This window comes from Taudactylus pleione, unplaced genomic scaffold (genome assembly GCF_031769625.1).
Source record: "Taudactylus pleione unplaced genomic scaffold, aTauple2 ptg000062l, whole genome shotgun sequence".
Taxonomy (NCBI): Eukaryota; Metazoa; Chordata; class Amphibia; order Anura; family Myobatrachidae; genus Taudactylus; species Taudactylus pleione.
In genome coordinates, this window is record NW_028284464.1 from 1,073,411 (window position 1) to 1,088,652 (window position 15,242).

General features: G+C 46.3%; 1 protein-coding gene across 1 annotated transcript in view; it reads left to right on the forward strand.

Moving 5' to 3' along the window:
* GCN1 (GCN1 activator of EIF2AK4) overlaps positions 1–15,242 on the forward strand; it is a 127,668-nt gene that overhangs the window by 43,506 nt on the left and 68,920 nt on the right. Inside the window, exons 17-22 of the mRNA XM_088465270.1 lie at positions 6,768–6,843; positions 8,241–8,400; positions 8,490–8,679; positions 9,400–9,527; positions 11,160–11,338; positions 11,902–11,995. Of these exons, the coding sequence (XP_088321396.1) occupies positions 6,768–6,843; positions 8,241–8,400; positions 8,490–8,679; positions 9,400–9,527; positions 11,160–11,338; positions 11,902–11,995 (827 nt within the window). The remainder of the gene's footprint in view (positions 1–6,767; positions 6,844–8,240; positions 8,401–8,489; positions 8,680–9,399; positions 9,528–11,159; positions 11,339–11,901; positions 11,996–15,242) is intronic.

Sequence of the window (15,242 nt, forward strand, 5' to 3'; positions counted from 1 at the left end):
AACCCAAATTGGGACATGCAGATAGGCGTCCTTGATATCTATCGACACCAGAAACTCTTCTGCCTCTAGTCCTGCAATGACAGAATGGAGAGATTCCATCTTGAACCTGTGAAATGAAAGATACTGGTTCAATGATTTCAGATTCAAAATGGGTCTGACTGACCCATCTGGTTTCGGAACCACAAAAAGGTTTGAGTAAAACCCCTGTTGCCTTTGTGCAGTGGGAACCGCCACAAGGACCTCGGCCAGCAAAAGTTTCTCGATCGCTTGACGCAAAATTAGTTGCTTCAAGGGATCGACGGGCAAACCTGTTGTAAAATAACGCCGAGGAGGAGTGAAAGCGAACTCGATCTTGTACCCCTGAGATACCAGATTTCTAACCCAAGTGTCTGGAGAAGTCCGTCTCCAAACCTCCGAGAAACGCTGGAGGCGTGCCCCCACCTTCGGATTTCCGAGATGGGATGGGAGCCCGTCATGCCACAGGCTTGTCTGCTGGCTTGGGATCTGGACGGCGGCCAATATTTGCTTGACGTCCTCTAGTACGGCCTCCTCGCCCCGCTGAAGACGAACCTCGCGATCGTCCCTGAAATCTTGCCGATGCTCGAAAGGAACGAAAGGAAGGTCCCCTAAACGAGCGACGCGGAGGAGGTGCTGATGAAGGTAGAAAAGTACTCTTACCTCCAGTGGCCAGCGAAATCCATTTGTCCAGCTCTGGACCAAATAAAATATCGCCTGTGAAAGGAAGAGCTTCCACTGCTCTTTTTGACTCCGCATCCGCTTGCCAGGCACGAAGCCAAAGTGCCCGGCGAGCAGAGACCGCCGAAGCAGAAATCCTAGCGCCTACCTGGCCGATATCTCTGGAGGCGTCTCCTAAGTATACAGCAGACTCCTGAATATGTTCTGCCAAGGTAATCAGATCTGCTCGCGGAGTGCTGGATCTAAGACCCTCAGTCAATTGTTCCGCCCACTTTTCCACAGCCTTGTTGACCCAAGATCCTACCAAGGCCGGGCGGAGAAGTGCACCTGCGGCCGTATAAATGGATTTCAAAGTGGTTTCTAATCTCCGCTCTGAGGTTTCCTTCAATGTAGTAGCTCCTGGAACAGGTAACGTGGTCTTCTTTGACAACCGAGAAACCGAAGAATCCACAGGTGGCGGGGTCTCCCACCTCTTCCTATTTTCCGCAGGAAATGGGTAAAGAGAGAAGAAACGCTTAGGAATCTGGAATTTACGGTCCGGATTCTGCCAGGCTGCCGTCATCTGTTCATCCAACTGGAGAGAAACAGGGAATGTGACGGCCATCTTCTGTGACCTGGCAAATAAGGAGTCTTCTAACGATTCTGGAGCTTCCTGGCCAGAAATCTTAAGAACTTCCCTTACCGCTAGAATGAGTGCGTCAATACCTTGCAATGCCTCAGGTTCTTGTGAGTAAGTCTCTACGTCTGATTCGTCCAGCATCTCCCCTTCCTCCTGAGACGAGTGATCCGCTGCCGAATCCTCATCCGACTGGAGAACCGCCGGAAGAGCCCTCTTTTTAGATGAGCGACTTACCGTAGCTTCAGGAGCTTTAGACGCAGAACCCATCGCTTGAGCAAGGCTATTCACCGAGCGGACTAAATTCTGAGCCCACGCTGGTTCTGCTAGAAAAGAAGGGTGAGATGTGCCAGGTAGATCTCTGGCAGACTCCCGTTCCCTACGGGAAGCGGCTAATTCAGAAGAAAGGTCCGCCATGACCCCGGCCAAACTATTTATGAAGGAGGGAGTGACAGACTGCGTGTTAGCACTGTCTGCTTCACATGTCTCGCACAGGGAAGACCCTTCGGAGCGAGCATGGGTAAACTTCTTCCTGCACTTAGTGCAGGCAAACAGCTTTTGTGATGCAGTTTTTTCTGTCCTGGATGTCATCATGTACTCACAGACAAGCACCACATACAATTCAGGAATGCAGAAGAAGTATAGGGAGAAGCAGAATTACAATAATAATGCTACTCAAGTATGGGAGCAGACAGAGCAATAAGGGAGGAGCAGAATTTCAATAATAATGCTACTCAAATTGCATGCAGAGCAGTATAAGAGGAGCAGAATTTCAAGAAAATGCAACTCAGTAACAGGGGCAGACAGGCATATAAGGGAGGAGCAATCAATAGGACCAGAAAGTAGTTAAAACCACCCTCTGTATTTACAGACCCCCTGTAGATGCTCTCATCTGCTCCTCTCCCCCTCCGCTCAGTGCCTGCAGTCTCAGGCGCCACTCCCGTTCAGAGCGCGCCAAACTAGCCCAGGCAGTGAAGGAGGAAGAGGAGGAGGGACCCATAAGCTCCTCCCCTAATGGCCGCCGCTTTGTATGCGCGCGGCATACACTTATACAGTGGGACGTTCTCTGTCCCCGCACTAACAGCGGGGGCAAGCGGCACGACCGCCCCAGTGATAACCGTGCCGGTGCCTTTTACACAAGCACCGGCACGCAGAGGCAGGACCGCTGTGAGCGCGCCTACCTAACAGCCAGCGCCGGTGTTCTATCACAACACCAGCGTGGCAACTGACAGCGGGGCTGACAGCCGCGCGCTGTTTTCAGACCCAGCAGTTATTTTCACCTCTCCTGCTAGTCAGGAGAGGTGTGTTACTCACCGGGCTGCTGCGGCCAGAGCGCTGGGCAGTGAGGGGAGAGCGGGGACCCGGACACAAGCCAGTGTTAGCTGCGGCGGGCCCCGCTGAGTCTGATGACTCCTAACTGCCTAAAGCAGCCTCCCCTCCATAGGGTGACCGGACACAGGCTGCAGTAGCCGTGTGGTCCCCTCTCTGGCGGCTCCCACGATGCAGGCAGACTGTCACAGCTAACAGTCTGCCTGTCCTCTTGCTTGATTCTTTTACAATCATATAAAAATTAATATAAGGGCTGGAGACAGCCCCTGTGCACCGGCTCTACTCGGGCACATTCTAAAAACTGGGGTTGATGGGGCATAGAGGGGGAGGAGCCAGTCACACTTGTAGATTTTTAAAGTGCCAGGCTCAACTCAACCCACCGTCTATACCCCACTGTCATGAAGCTCCAGTGTCCCCTAGTGGATGAAGGAGAAATAGGAGGTTAGTCAGCTATTAATCACCGCAGGGGGTATCATTGCAGTACTGGAAGACAAGAAAATGTTGGGATTTTCTTTAATTTGTTTTGTTCCAAAAATCAGATCCTTTAAGTCTATTTTGAACCTAAAATCTTTAAACACTCTGGTTAAAATGGATAGGTTCAAAGTAGAGATCTTTCATAATCAACATGTAACAGGCTCCTGGTCTCCATGGACATCAAGGATCTGTACTTTGATAAGTCGATTTCGCAAGGTCACCAATTTCTTCACAGATTCACAGTTTGGGATCAGAATTTCCAGTTAAGAGCCCTACCTTTCAGCATGATGGCAAGGGTGCTCACAAAGATCATAGCCATGCTCTTGGGAATGTGGCTGCTCTTGGGAATGACTATTATTCCTTACCTGGATGATCTGTTGATCAAGGCTGGTTCCGCATCCTTGATTTAGATCTTTGTGCGAAACACAGCCTATGGCTTAGTGTTCCCATGGATGGACCGTCAACCTTCAAAAATCCAGCTTTATGCCTACCAAGCGGACTGTGTTTTTTGAGCTGCTGTTCAACAACTGACAGACAACATAATTTAATTTGCGGGATTAGTAAAAATCTCTACAGGTTCTCAGTTTGACTTCTGTTCTGTATAAATGGCTTCGTAAATATGTTAACCCTCAATATAGTACAATTTGTGCCTGATTCAGAGATGGATGGTATTGTACAGCCGCAAGGAAGCAACTGTCAATACCGTCCAACTAAATATAAATGCAGCGGGAGGAGTCTGTAGGAAATTGACACCTCCTGCATTAAATTTGCTATCCGAGTGCAGCGTATGTAGACCCTGCCTCTGATCACCATTCGCTACCAATGGTTGTGATGGTCGCTGCTTTGGTGGACGGCCAGGCTGCGTAAGCTGACACTTACTCAGCCTGGCCGGTCCCTGGCAGCCTGTGAGACCAGAAAGTCTGCGTCCACTGATGCAGACTCTGGCCTCATCCTCCCGGAAAAGGGGGACGACACCCAAATGCCGCAGCTTGTCAATCACGCTGCATGTGCAAAATGTGTCCTGTGCCTATGCAGACCCGCAAACATCGGAGATGTACACTAACCATCTGGTTATGATACATCTCCGAATCTGGTCCTTTGTAAGGTTCTACTGGAGGATGTTCCATGTCGAGTGAATATCAAAATGGAACAAGTCACACCATCATCTTACTAGCTTGTTGTAGGATGTCTCCAAGGCTGTGATTGAGAGGAGGCAGCAGTAGGGTACTAGTAAATCGTGACAACAGATGCCAGCCTTTGGGGCTGTTACTCTTCATTGTCACTTTCAGTGCCTTTGAAGGCCTCTAGAACTGAGAATAATGTTAAACACTCTGGTCAAAGGACATCTGCAGGCTATAAAATTCAACCAGTCAGTGCTACGGTGCTGTGGCAAGGAAGGTACCAAGAGCTCCTTTGCCATGAGGGAAACCAGTAAAATAATGCATTGGGCAGAACAAAATACTAGCAATCTCTGTAGTGTTCATACCAAGGGTAGAGAAATAGGAAAGTAAATTTTCTCAGCAGTCATTCGCTACACTTTGGTGAGTGGTCTTTTCATCTGGAGGTGTTTTAGCAGATTGTGGTAAAATATGGCTAGCCGGATGTTACTTTGGTTGAGCCACAAGTTGGAATGTTTGAGCGAGTTGTCTGTAAGAGGTAGCTTTGAGATCTACAAATTGTAGATGTAGGAGGGGGAGGATTTGCAGACTCTGATCAGATTCTTAAAATGCAATATTCTTAATTGAACCCTCTTTAACCCTGTATCAGAAAAATATTTTACGTAAGTACGAGGGTGGTTCAATAAATAAGAGAACAAGACCTCTCGTGTAAATGTATTCAACTCGTACATATATGTATAATCGATAGTATGGCCTTGGTACAGATTATTTTTCCACATAGTCCCCATACTTGTCTAAGCATTTGTTCCATCGGTACACAAAGGCATCTATCCTGGCATAGAAGAAATCAGTATCAAGCGCCTGAAGCCAGGACATGACTGCTTGCTGAACTTCACCATGGGTTGCGAATCGCCTTCTATCCAGGTGCTTCTTCAATGGTCCAGAGAGATGGAGATCACTCAGTCCAAGGTCAGGGGTGCAGGGAGGATGGCCCAGTACCCCTCAATTATAGCACCGTAACTACTCATGCGTGCGGTTGGCTGAGCGTAGCCTACCGTTATCGTGCAGTGCTACGACGCCTGTTCGCAGCAACCCAGGTTGTTTTCGATGGATTGCACTCTGCAATTGGCTCAATGTGTCACAATAGCAGACAGCATTAACAGTAGCTCCCTTAGTGTGGAAATCAACAAGAAACACGCCCTTGTGGTCTCAAAACATGGTCGCCATGACCATCTTTGCTAATGGAGTTGTTTTGTATTTCTTTGAAGGTGGGGACGATGCGTCATGGATGCTTGCTTTGTCTCCACTCACGTTTCATCGTCTGTAACAGTACGCTGCAGGAACGGCTCTCCCTCCTCATGGTACCGGGTCAAGTACACAAGAGACAATCCCATCCTATTGGTTTTGTGAACTTCTTTGAGGTGCTTCGGTACCCAGTGTGAACACTGTTTCCTGTATCCTAGCTGCTCGTGAATGATGTTGTGCACAGTACCCACTAACATGTTCAGTTCGTCAGCAATAGCACTAACTCGAATTTGTCTGTCCTCATGTATCAGACCTTTTAATGCGGCACAAATTGTCATATGTGGTGGACGTGCTTGGCTGGCCAGATGATTGCTCATCTTGAACGCCTGTCCTGCCGTTATCAAAGGCAGTGCACCAAACCCAAACCTGTTTCTGTGCCATGATGGCTTTACCGTACACCTCAACAAGTTCGCAATGAATTTCAGCTGCTGGTGTGGCCTTTAGACACAAAAATCTGATCGCACTAACAGCTCAATGTTTTACCATGTTTCCGCCAGCCCCACTGTCTTACTACTAATGTTAGGACAGTATGACTTACATGATGTACAATCTAATTGCCGTGAAGCAGTGGTCTACCCGTTGTGGCCTGGTGGGAAATTAGAATGAAACCGAGAACATTACACATGTGAGCAGTCTTGTTACTTTACTAATTTAACCACCCTCGTACAAAAACACAGTTTTAGCTTTTTTAAATGACACACCATTTATTGTCTAAATACAGTAGAAGCTGCCATTTTGTGTCTTCAAGAAAAAATTCAGCAGTTAATTTCATTAGGAAACACTGTATAACTAATATTAATGTAGATCTAGTTCCAGGTCAACTATAAACTGAGGTCTTATGGCCATAAAATTGATACCTTAATGTGTGTTGGCAATAACATTTAAGATTCACATATGATTGATCCATGAATGCCTCTTTTTTCTGAGACTACGGTAGGGGATAAATTTACTAAGATGGGAGGTGTCTTTAAGAAGTGATGTTGCCCATAGCAACCAATCAGATTCTACTTCTCATTTATCTAGCACCTTCTAGAAGATAATACTTGGAATCTGATTGGTTGCTATGGGCAACATCACTTCTTAAATAGAACTCCCATCTTAGTAAATTTACCCCTAGGTGTCCTATTAGTTTTATTTATTCTGGGAATATTATTCTTTATGTATTCATGTGGTTGTCTTGTTCATTAATAAAACAATAATTACTTTCTTGTTTGTTTTATCTCATTTAGGTCTTAGCACACTTCTTCAGTTAAGTGAGAGACTCTTTCTTGACCATATCCACAGGCTTCCAGACAACCGAGCTCAGTAAGTTTCTAATATGTATTTATTGGTTGCTTATGTTATCCTAGGATGTTAGATACAAGCGTTATAGTGTCCCCACCAATAGCTTCGGAAGCTGCTGGGCACAGAGTTGTCCAGACTCAATGGTATAAGAGATCAATGGTATAAAATATGGGTTGTGTGTCCAGCGCTAACCTTACATGCCTATGGATGTGAGATCAAACGTGTAGTTTGACAGATGTACATGAACCACGATATATTAAAAAATGGTTATTTATTGTAAATAAGTGGAAAAAGGAGTAACAATGCTCCTGTCTGGAATTAAGTGTTCAAATTCCGTAACAGTGATCTGTTGCCAATGTTGGCTCTTAGTGGGTAAAATAAGAGGCTCCTTTAGGGTGCCTCTTTCCGTAGGGCACAGTTGTGTCTACGTATCCCTAAGGCCAGATATATGATCGTCCATACAATGTATGGGGACCGTATCAAAGTGTCAGTTTGTATTATTAGTGTGGTTGCAGGGAACAGCAGACTCTTTGAGGGAGTCCCTTTCAGTATAGCACAGTGTGCCTCCGTTTCCCTTTTGACAGTATAAGTGACAACAGATATGGATGGTATGGAATGAAGACAGTTTCCAGTATATGTATCTCAATTGAGTATCGGTCCTGTGTTAATCAAGTGTGGGGTGTTGGTGTGCCCTCTATGAGGGGTACCTTCCGTATGAGTGTATCATACATCCCTCACTGGATATGACTGGCACTGTATCGTCTGTTAGTAGGTGAGTGCACGATAAGACAGGGGCGGCGTCCTGCACTCCTGTCCTTACCGTGGGCGGTAGTCCGTGGTCCTGCTCGGGCGCATGTATCAGCCTCAAGCCTCCACTCACAGTTTCTGGTGCTTGTCTCTGCTTCTGAGCGCCTTCGAGTGGAACCGCTCCGTGTATCTACGGAGTGAGAGTGCTGGTGATATGTTGCTGCTGTCTGGGTGCGGGTCAGCAGTCTCAGGTTGCTGTGGTGAGTCACGTGTGAACAACGCGTTTCAGCCTATCGGCCTTTGTCAATTTATACGTGTAGTTCTCTGTTTGGCTTAAGTACGCTGATCCGCCAATCAAGTTCTCAGTGGGCGTTCCCAACTGTCCATCATCATTGTGGTGTCCTGATTAACGTAGTTTTGTATCTTCATACAGATGCTCATATTTGTCTTTTTGAAAAATATATATTAATTAGTATCTGTGGTAATAGAATATTGTGATGTTAGTATATAACGGGTCTCAATCTCTGTTAAAATTACTTCTGTATATAGTCATGTATTACTGAGCAAGATGGGGGAAAGATATATGATGCATTATATGTATTTATTGGTGTTGGCTTTTTTGAGCACTTGAGATGTAACAAACTATATTGTCTTGGTTATGTTCATTTCAGACCATACTATCATGCTTTGATCACTGTCCTGTTGAGTCGATCATGGAAAGTACGTAAGCAGTGTCAGCAGACCATTAAAAAGCTGCTAGCGTCCCTTGGTGGTTCCAAGCTATTGCATGGCCTTTTATTAGAACTCAAAGTTGTCTTAAATTCAAATAAGGTTAGTATGGTAGAAAGTTGTAGCTAGCTCTGTCTTAATACACTGTCTAGGTCACACTTCAACTTTTAATTTTCATTTATTTAAACTAGCTGATGCCAAGTGACACTTCAGTTATGGAGTCTGAAGAGGTGACAGAGCCAGGAAAGTACCATGTACTTCCAAGAGTTTTACAAGAAGCAGTTCATGTCCTCACGTGTGTGCCAGGTTTGGAGTCTGACTTGGTGGAAGCAGAAAATTTGGCCCAGGAGCTTCTGATATTAGTAAACCATCCATTAATTGGTAAGCAGAAGCTAACCAAACTACTGTAGAACTCCTAAAACGCCCTCCAACCGGGTGCAGAGTAGAGGAGATGGGGTGTGGTATATTTTGTTGACATTCATAATGTCGTCATGCAGCATGTCCTCATTGATCATGTTGACATTCATCATATGGACACTGATGAAATGTCAACATAATTAGACTGTTGACAAAATGTCCCTGGTGGTGTAGTGGTAACTTACCTGGTACAGTGGGTCTGGGTGCTCCAGCGGTAACGTCATGATGACTTCTGGCAGTTCCTGCAGCGCTGCCGGTGGTAAGTATCGCTAATCCTAACCCCTTCCCCAGTGACTCACCCTATTCTACCCTCCCATAACCTAACCCTCCCCCTAGTGACTAACCCTATTCTCCCCTCCCATAACCTAACCCTCCCCCTGCCATGTTTCCTTGAAGGTAGCCATCAACAAAACAAGGCCCCATAGGAGAAAGTGTTTCCTATACCATGTAACCTGATGGATCGTATTTTCTGTTCATTTTCTTGCTTAATGCAGTTAATTGGTGAGGTTATACGAATATAAGGTGTATATGATTTGTTCTTTTTTGTTACATATCTCACTTCAAGTTTAATTTATTTTAGTTAGTGTAACACTAAAACTTTTATTTGTTCTCTTTTGGAAAATGTGAAAATGAACGTAATCACTGCTCAATCTGACCCTTCTTGTTTCTCTTTTATAAAAACAGCCTCTGTGTACAGGGATCTATGGGTAGATCTTCTGTACAAGATGAAGATTGATGCCGCTGAGTTTATAAACAAGCACTTTGATGATGATTTCTTACCTTTAATCACTTCTAATCATAATAGAAACCAGGTCAGTGATGACAGAGCTACAGTGCATTGTCAGATTAACACTGAAAAGTGTAATATGTAAAAAAATATATATATTTTGGGCTTAGTGGTAATTTAACTGTGTTTTTTTTAAAAAATAAGGCATTCCCATTGCTTATGAATCTAGTTTCTTAAGTATTGTAGTAATTATTTTAAGTAATGTGCTGAATTCAGCTGTTGCTGTTCCCTCCCCATGGATTATTAGAGAGTGCATGACCAGTGAGCACATGTACACTTGATTTTAGCATGCAGAATGTTTGTAAAGCAGCAAGATGGACTCTCCATAGGCATGCTGTCACTTCAGCAGCTTTACTGATATGCAGGCACCGCTAGTATTACACTAGCAGGTGGTCATAGCAGCCAGTTCAGCCTGAGTAAGCAGCCTATTGGCATTGGACGCAGTCGGCCTAAGGGCATTGTCTCCTGGTGTCCGGTAACCTGCTTTTTTTTTTTGATCCTCCTTTTTTTCTTTATTGCACACTTTTTCTTTACAAGGTATACTAGCTTAGAAAGCTTGGACTTGTGCAAAAATACTGATACTGAGGGCACATGCTTCAGAGCAGGGGATTAACCCCCCACCCATCCCCTCATGTTAGGGGTCCACATCTGTTTGTGGAATGTTTGAGACCGAACTGCCCGCAGACAGCCAAGTCTCCTCTGTATTCCTTTTGCTACTCTGCTGTCCAGTATAGATCTTCTAGATTTGCTGGAGCCAGATTGGATTTGATGTCATTCTGTGGACATGGGCAGATCCATGGCTACAGCAAATACGCTTGTTCCGGGACCTGTATGTTCTAAATCCATACTTCAGTCCATTGTGTAATTGTCATTAGTAGTTAGGGTATCCAGACTTCACTCTCTTTGAAGTGAAAATACCCTACTTCTCCTCCAGTTAATCCTTTGGAGTGTGTTTCAGATGAACTGTTATTGAATTTCTCTTTAGGTGAGGGAGGGTTAGGCTGGGTACACACTGACAGACACATTGGCCGATCAATTGATCGGCCAATATATCTGCTGGCCGTCGGCCAGTGTGTACCCGCGATATGTCGGTTAACGTCGGCGTTCACCGACATATCGCATTGGCTGTGCTGCACAGCCGATGGACAGATATGTCTGCAGACATATCTGTCCATCGGCAAGTGCAGACCGCCCGTACACACACAGCGGCAGCCACGGGGAGGGGGGCGGGACCCTCCCCGCTCGCTGGGGCACGCCCCCTGGCCGCCGGGACTTGCGGGCAGACACAGATGATGGCCGTACAGTGTATATAAATGACCATCTTCTGCAGATATATCTGCAGATGATGGTCATTCATACAGATCACTCGATCTGCAGATATATCTGTATAGTGTGTACCCACCATAATACCAGGGATGAGAAGAAATGGGACAGAAAATAAGTTGACTGCACAGTTGGTATCCAGCGAGTCTCTTCCAGTTTCTTGATGATCTATTTAGGGTAATACTTAATGCTGTGAACATTTAGGTAAAATGTAAAATCTTGGTTTTAGTAAATGGAAACGTCTGCTGCTTTCTGTCCACTGCCAATATTTTAGGGAGATTCTTTATTTTCCCCTTTGTTATGCTAATGAAAATGGATCTTTTTTTTCCCCCAGGCTGTCCTCAATGCTGCCGGTACACTGGCTCGCATTTCTCCAGATAGAGTTCTTCCTAGACTGATTGGAATCATTACTGAATCCCTGCAGAATCCAGCACTGTGTCAGGTTACCAGGGAAGAATATGCCATTATGCAAACCCCTGAGGGGGAATTGTATGACAAATCTATCTTACAAAGGTGAGTGACACTGGGACATACATTTGTTCATTCTTTTTCCTTTTAATGATTTGATGTACTATAATGTAAATGGAAAATGCATGTTTTGTATATCAACCATTTCTTAAGCTGCCCATCCACTGCGATTAAATTGAGCGATTGAACGATAACGACGTCGTTATCGTTCAATCGTACATTAATTGATGGTCGTTCACTAAAATGTCTAAAACGACCAGCGATGCGTGTGCCCGCTGGTCGTTAAAAGACATCTATCATCGTGCAAACAAGCTGGTCAACCTGACGATAACGTCAGGTTGAGCATGTTTGCAGATGATTGATGAGCCTGCACTGAATGACTGCTCGTTCAGTGCAGGCTCATCACAGACTGACAAACGACTACACGATTACAATGTCGTAATCGTGCAGTCGTTTTCAGCTTGTCTAGTGGATGGGCAGCATTAGTATAGTTTTGCAGTTTTATTTATTGAGATTTTTTTTAATGTCTGTATTTTCTCAATGCTGGTGGTTATATATGTATTTTTTATTTTTAAAACCTTATTTCTGTTGTTTTCTTCTGTTGCTAGTGCTCAACAGGATAGTTTAAAAAAGGCCAACATGAAGAGGGAGAATAAGGCTTACTCATTCAAGGAGCAAATAATTGAATTGGAACTCAAAGAGGTACATACATGGCATTATTTCTGAACATTTCTGTAGTTTTGGGATTAATAATTTACATCTGTCCTAAACTGATTTTAGTTGCGCTGCAGAGGTTTTAGTATCTTTTTTTTCTGTTGCAGCAAGGCTGGGGAACACTGGACCATGGTATTGCAGGTTGGGGCTGGAGCTGGCACTTAAATTAAACTGTAGCTTTAAATCCTAAACTCCTCCCCCCTGCAATCCCACAATCCCTGTGTTTAAGTGCCTGAGGAGTAGGGCATGATTTTAGTGGGCTGCTATGCAGCATTTTATTGTAGCTTAGCACTCCGGTCTCTGTTCGAGACTGCCTGGGCCCGGGGACCGGCACCCGCGGTCGACCTGTTAGAGGGTGCCGGCGGAGGGAACGGGGTTGGATGGCGGGCATCATTTTGCTGGGCTTTAGCGGTAGCTCCCCTCCCATGCATGCAGGGGGTGCGCGCACGCTAACAGGCTGCCCAGGTGAAGCAGGCTTGACCAGAGTTTTCCCCGACACTGGGAAGTACTCCAGGTCTGGGGAGCATGGAAATGGATGGGGCGGAGCTTACAACGTTGCACTCCCCCTCCGGCAGCAACATGGAATATGCACCCTGCCTTCAGTAGGATGCACAAGGCGTCATCCATCTGCAGGCCCTGCTAGATTCGCCTGCATTTCACAGGACGGCTCCACTTCTTACCTGCAGCTTCAGTGAAGGCTAAGTACTGTGCACACTTGCATGCCTATGTATGTACTGGTACTGCCTATGTCACACTATATTAGATGCCTATGTTCTAGGTCACATTGCTAATATCCTCTAAGTATATCAGACCGGCTGTCTTGTGTTACAAGGTGCGGTACAGATGGTGTAATGGTTACCATTGCTGCCTCACCGCTTTGTGGGTTCGATTACCGCCACAACCCTAACTGTGTGGTGTTGGTTGGCAGGGCTGTTGCTAGTTAGGCTCATGCACAGGGTAACGTGCTGTTGCTGTCAGTGGTCTGGTGTGTGTAGGGCCCTGTGATGCGCAGGCATCAGGGGTGCTGCATCTGACATTGTGGAACAGGCATGGGCTCCGGCTCTCAGCAGGTCCGTGTTTGCCCAGGCGAAGTACAGACTTTGGTGTTCCCTCATCTGTGTAGCAGGCTTCTTTCCCCCTATATGGCGTTAAGTTCCCAGCTACAGTATGTCCCGCTACGGCGTCAGGATTTAGGACAGGTTCCTCTCATTTGGCGTGTTTTTGTCAGAATTATTGCCGCTGTGCGTCACTCTCTAGGAGGTTTGGATATGGATTCCCAAATGTTGGCGACAGGAATTCATTACTTACCCTTCGGCGAATCTCCAGTCTCATCAGGGAGGCTAGGGGACTCCAGATTTCTAGGTCTCCATTCCTCGCACATTTGCTTCCAACGAATTATGTATCCAGGTGGGTGCACCTCCCACGGTTGTTGCTGCAGCAGACCTTTAGCTCGACACATGCCCCTTCCTGTTTGGGACTCAACATCCTTTAGGGATCTGCTAGCTGAACCTTGGAGGGTTGTGTCCTTTCTGTTTTGATAAGTTCGGGGGACATTAAACGGCCTTGACGAGCCTTGACATAGGTGGCATGTGCTATGGTCACTTCTGCTGACGAAGTTGTTGTAGGATTTTACAATGGTTCGCTCTGGGATTACCTGGCGGAACAATTTCCTGGCAGACTCTGGGCCTGATTCAGAGCCGGACGCTATTTGCGGACGGTCGTTCCTAAAAAGGGGCCTGCTATTTAAATTGAGCGCTCGCTCATTGCGGTTTGTTGACGCCTCTATGTCTGAGCGAGCGAACGAAAAATGCGCTTGCTGTTTTGTAAAAACTCCCCTTTGCCGTTCGCATCACACGTCATCTCCGGTATTTATTAGATTAATCGGGTACATCGAAAGGCATCTGAATTGCTCGCAGTGCTTGTGGTAGGTTTATCCTACAGCAATCACTGCGAGCAGTTCAGGCTAAAAGACAACCAAGTGACGTGGTCGATGACGCTCCTTTACTAATTATGCACTCCCATGAAACGCCCTTTTTACCATTAGGCACGCCTGCGTTCGGATCTCCACTCCCCCGTTTTCAAGCACCTTCCCCTGTTACCACCCACAAAATGTCAATCAAATTAGCAGCCCCTCGTTGTTTTGCGAGCGCTCGATTTCCGACCGCAATGACTGGTTTACGCATGCGCATTACGACCCATACGCATGCACAGTTGTGCGAGCATCGCTCACAGCGAACGAGCGGCTCTGAATCAGGCCCTCTGTGTGGGAGGCCATGCCAGACAGAGCACAGGTAGCTTATGGGCTTTAGCTATGGCCGTTTGGGCTCGAAGGGCCTTTTGGCATTCATAACCAGATTGTTCCTTACAACATTTTCTGTTTGGTAGGAACATTCTTTTTTAGCCAGTACAGGATGCCCCACAGGTTGAGAAAACACTTTTCTTCCGGCAGCGGTCCCTACCAGCAGGGTCTGTGTTTATGCTCCTCCTATCGGGGTGGTGCGTCCTGGCAAGGTCTGTCTGCCACAAGCTGATTCTACCTGGGCAGGGGTTCCAGATGCTGTTTTTCTGGTACGATTCACCGTTCTGGGGTCATGGCTCCAAGATAGCCTCATGCCTAATGGGGTATCTCTTATACCCAGTTTGCGTGCAAATGGTAGGACAGTTGCTCCAGTTCAGTGACCATTGTGTGACGTCCTCAGGCACCTGGGTGCTAGGCATCATTTGCTAGGGTTCCATCATGGACTGCTAAGGCATTGCTTTTGGTTTTTCAACAGCACTCTTCCCAAGGAAGCAGTGTGCATGGTGGCATTGACCGTGCTATCGTTCCACTCCTCTCGACTGGCATTTTGCTTCAGTTCCGCCGCAGGCATGGAAACTGGGGTTCTATCTCCTTTTTGTATCTTCGTGCCTTGAGCACCAGGGTATGGGTAGTTCAGTTTGAATGGACTCTCTACGATCAGAGTCCCACAGCACAGAGGCCAACACATGCTAGCTAGACGTCTGGAACGTGTATCTTCACCGTTTTCGGCAGGTCATCTTTCTTCCTCAGTCAACAATCGAATCTGCTCCCAGTCTGTGCCGGGCCCTACCGTTCGGTGGAGCCCCGGGTCCTTGTGTTTGCAACGAACTAAGGGCGGTGATGCCGTGCATATTGCACATAGAAGGTATTAGAACTATGCCCTTTTCGGATGTTCTGCTTGTGACGGATACTTTGGCTTCACAGTTAAGGACCTTC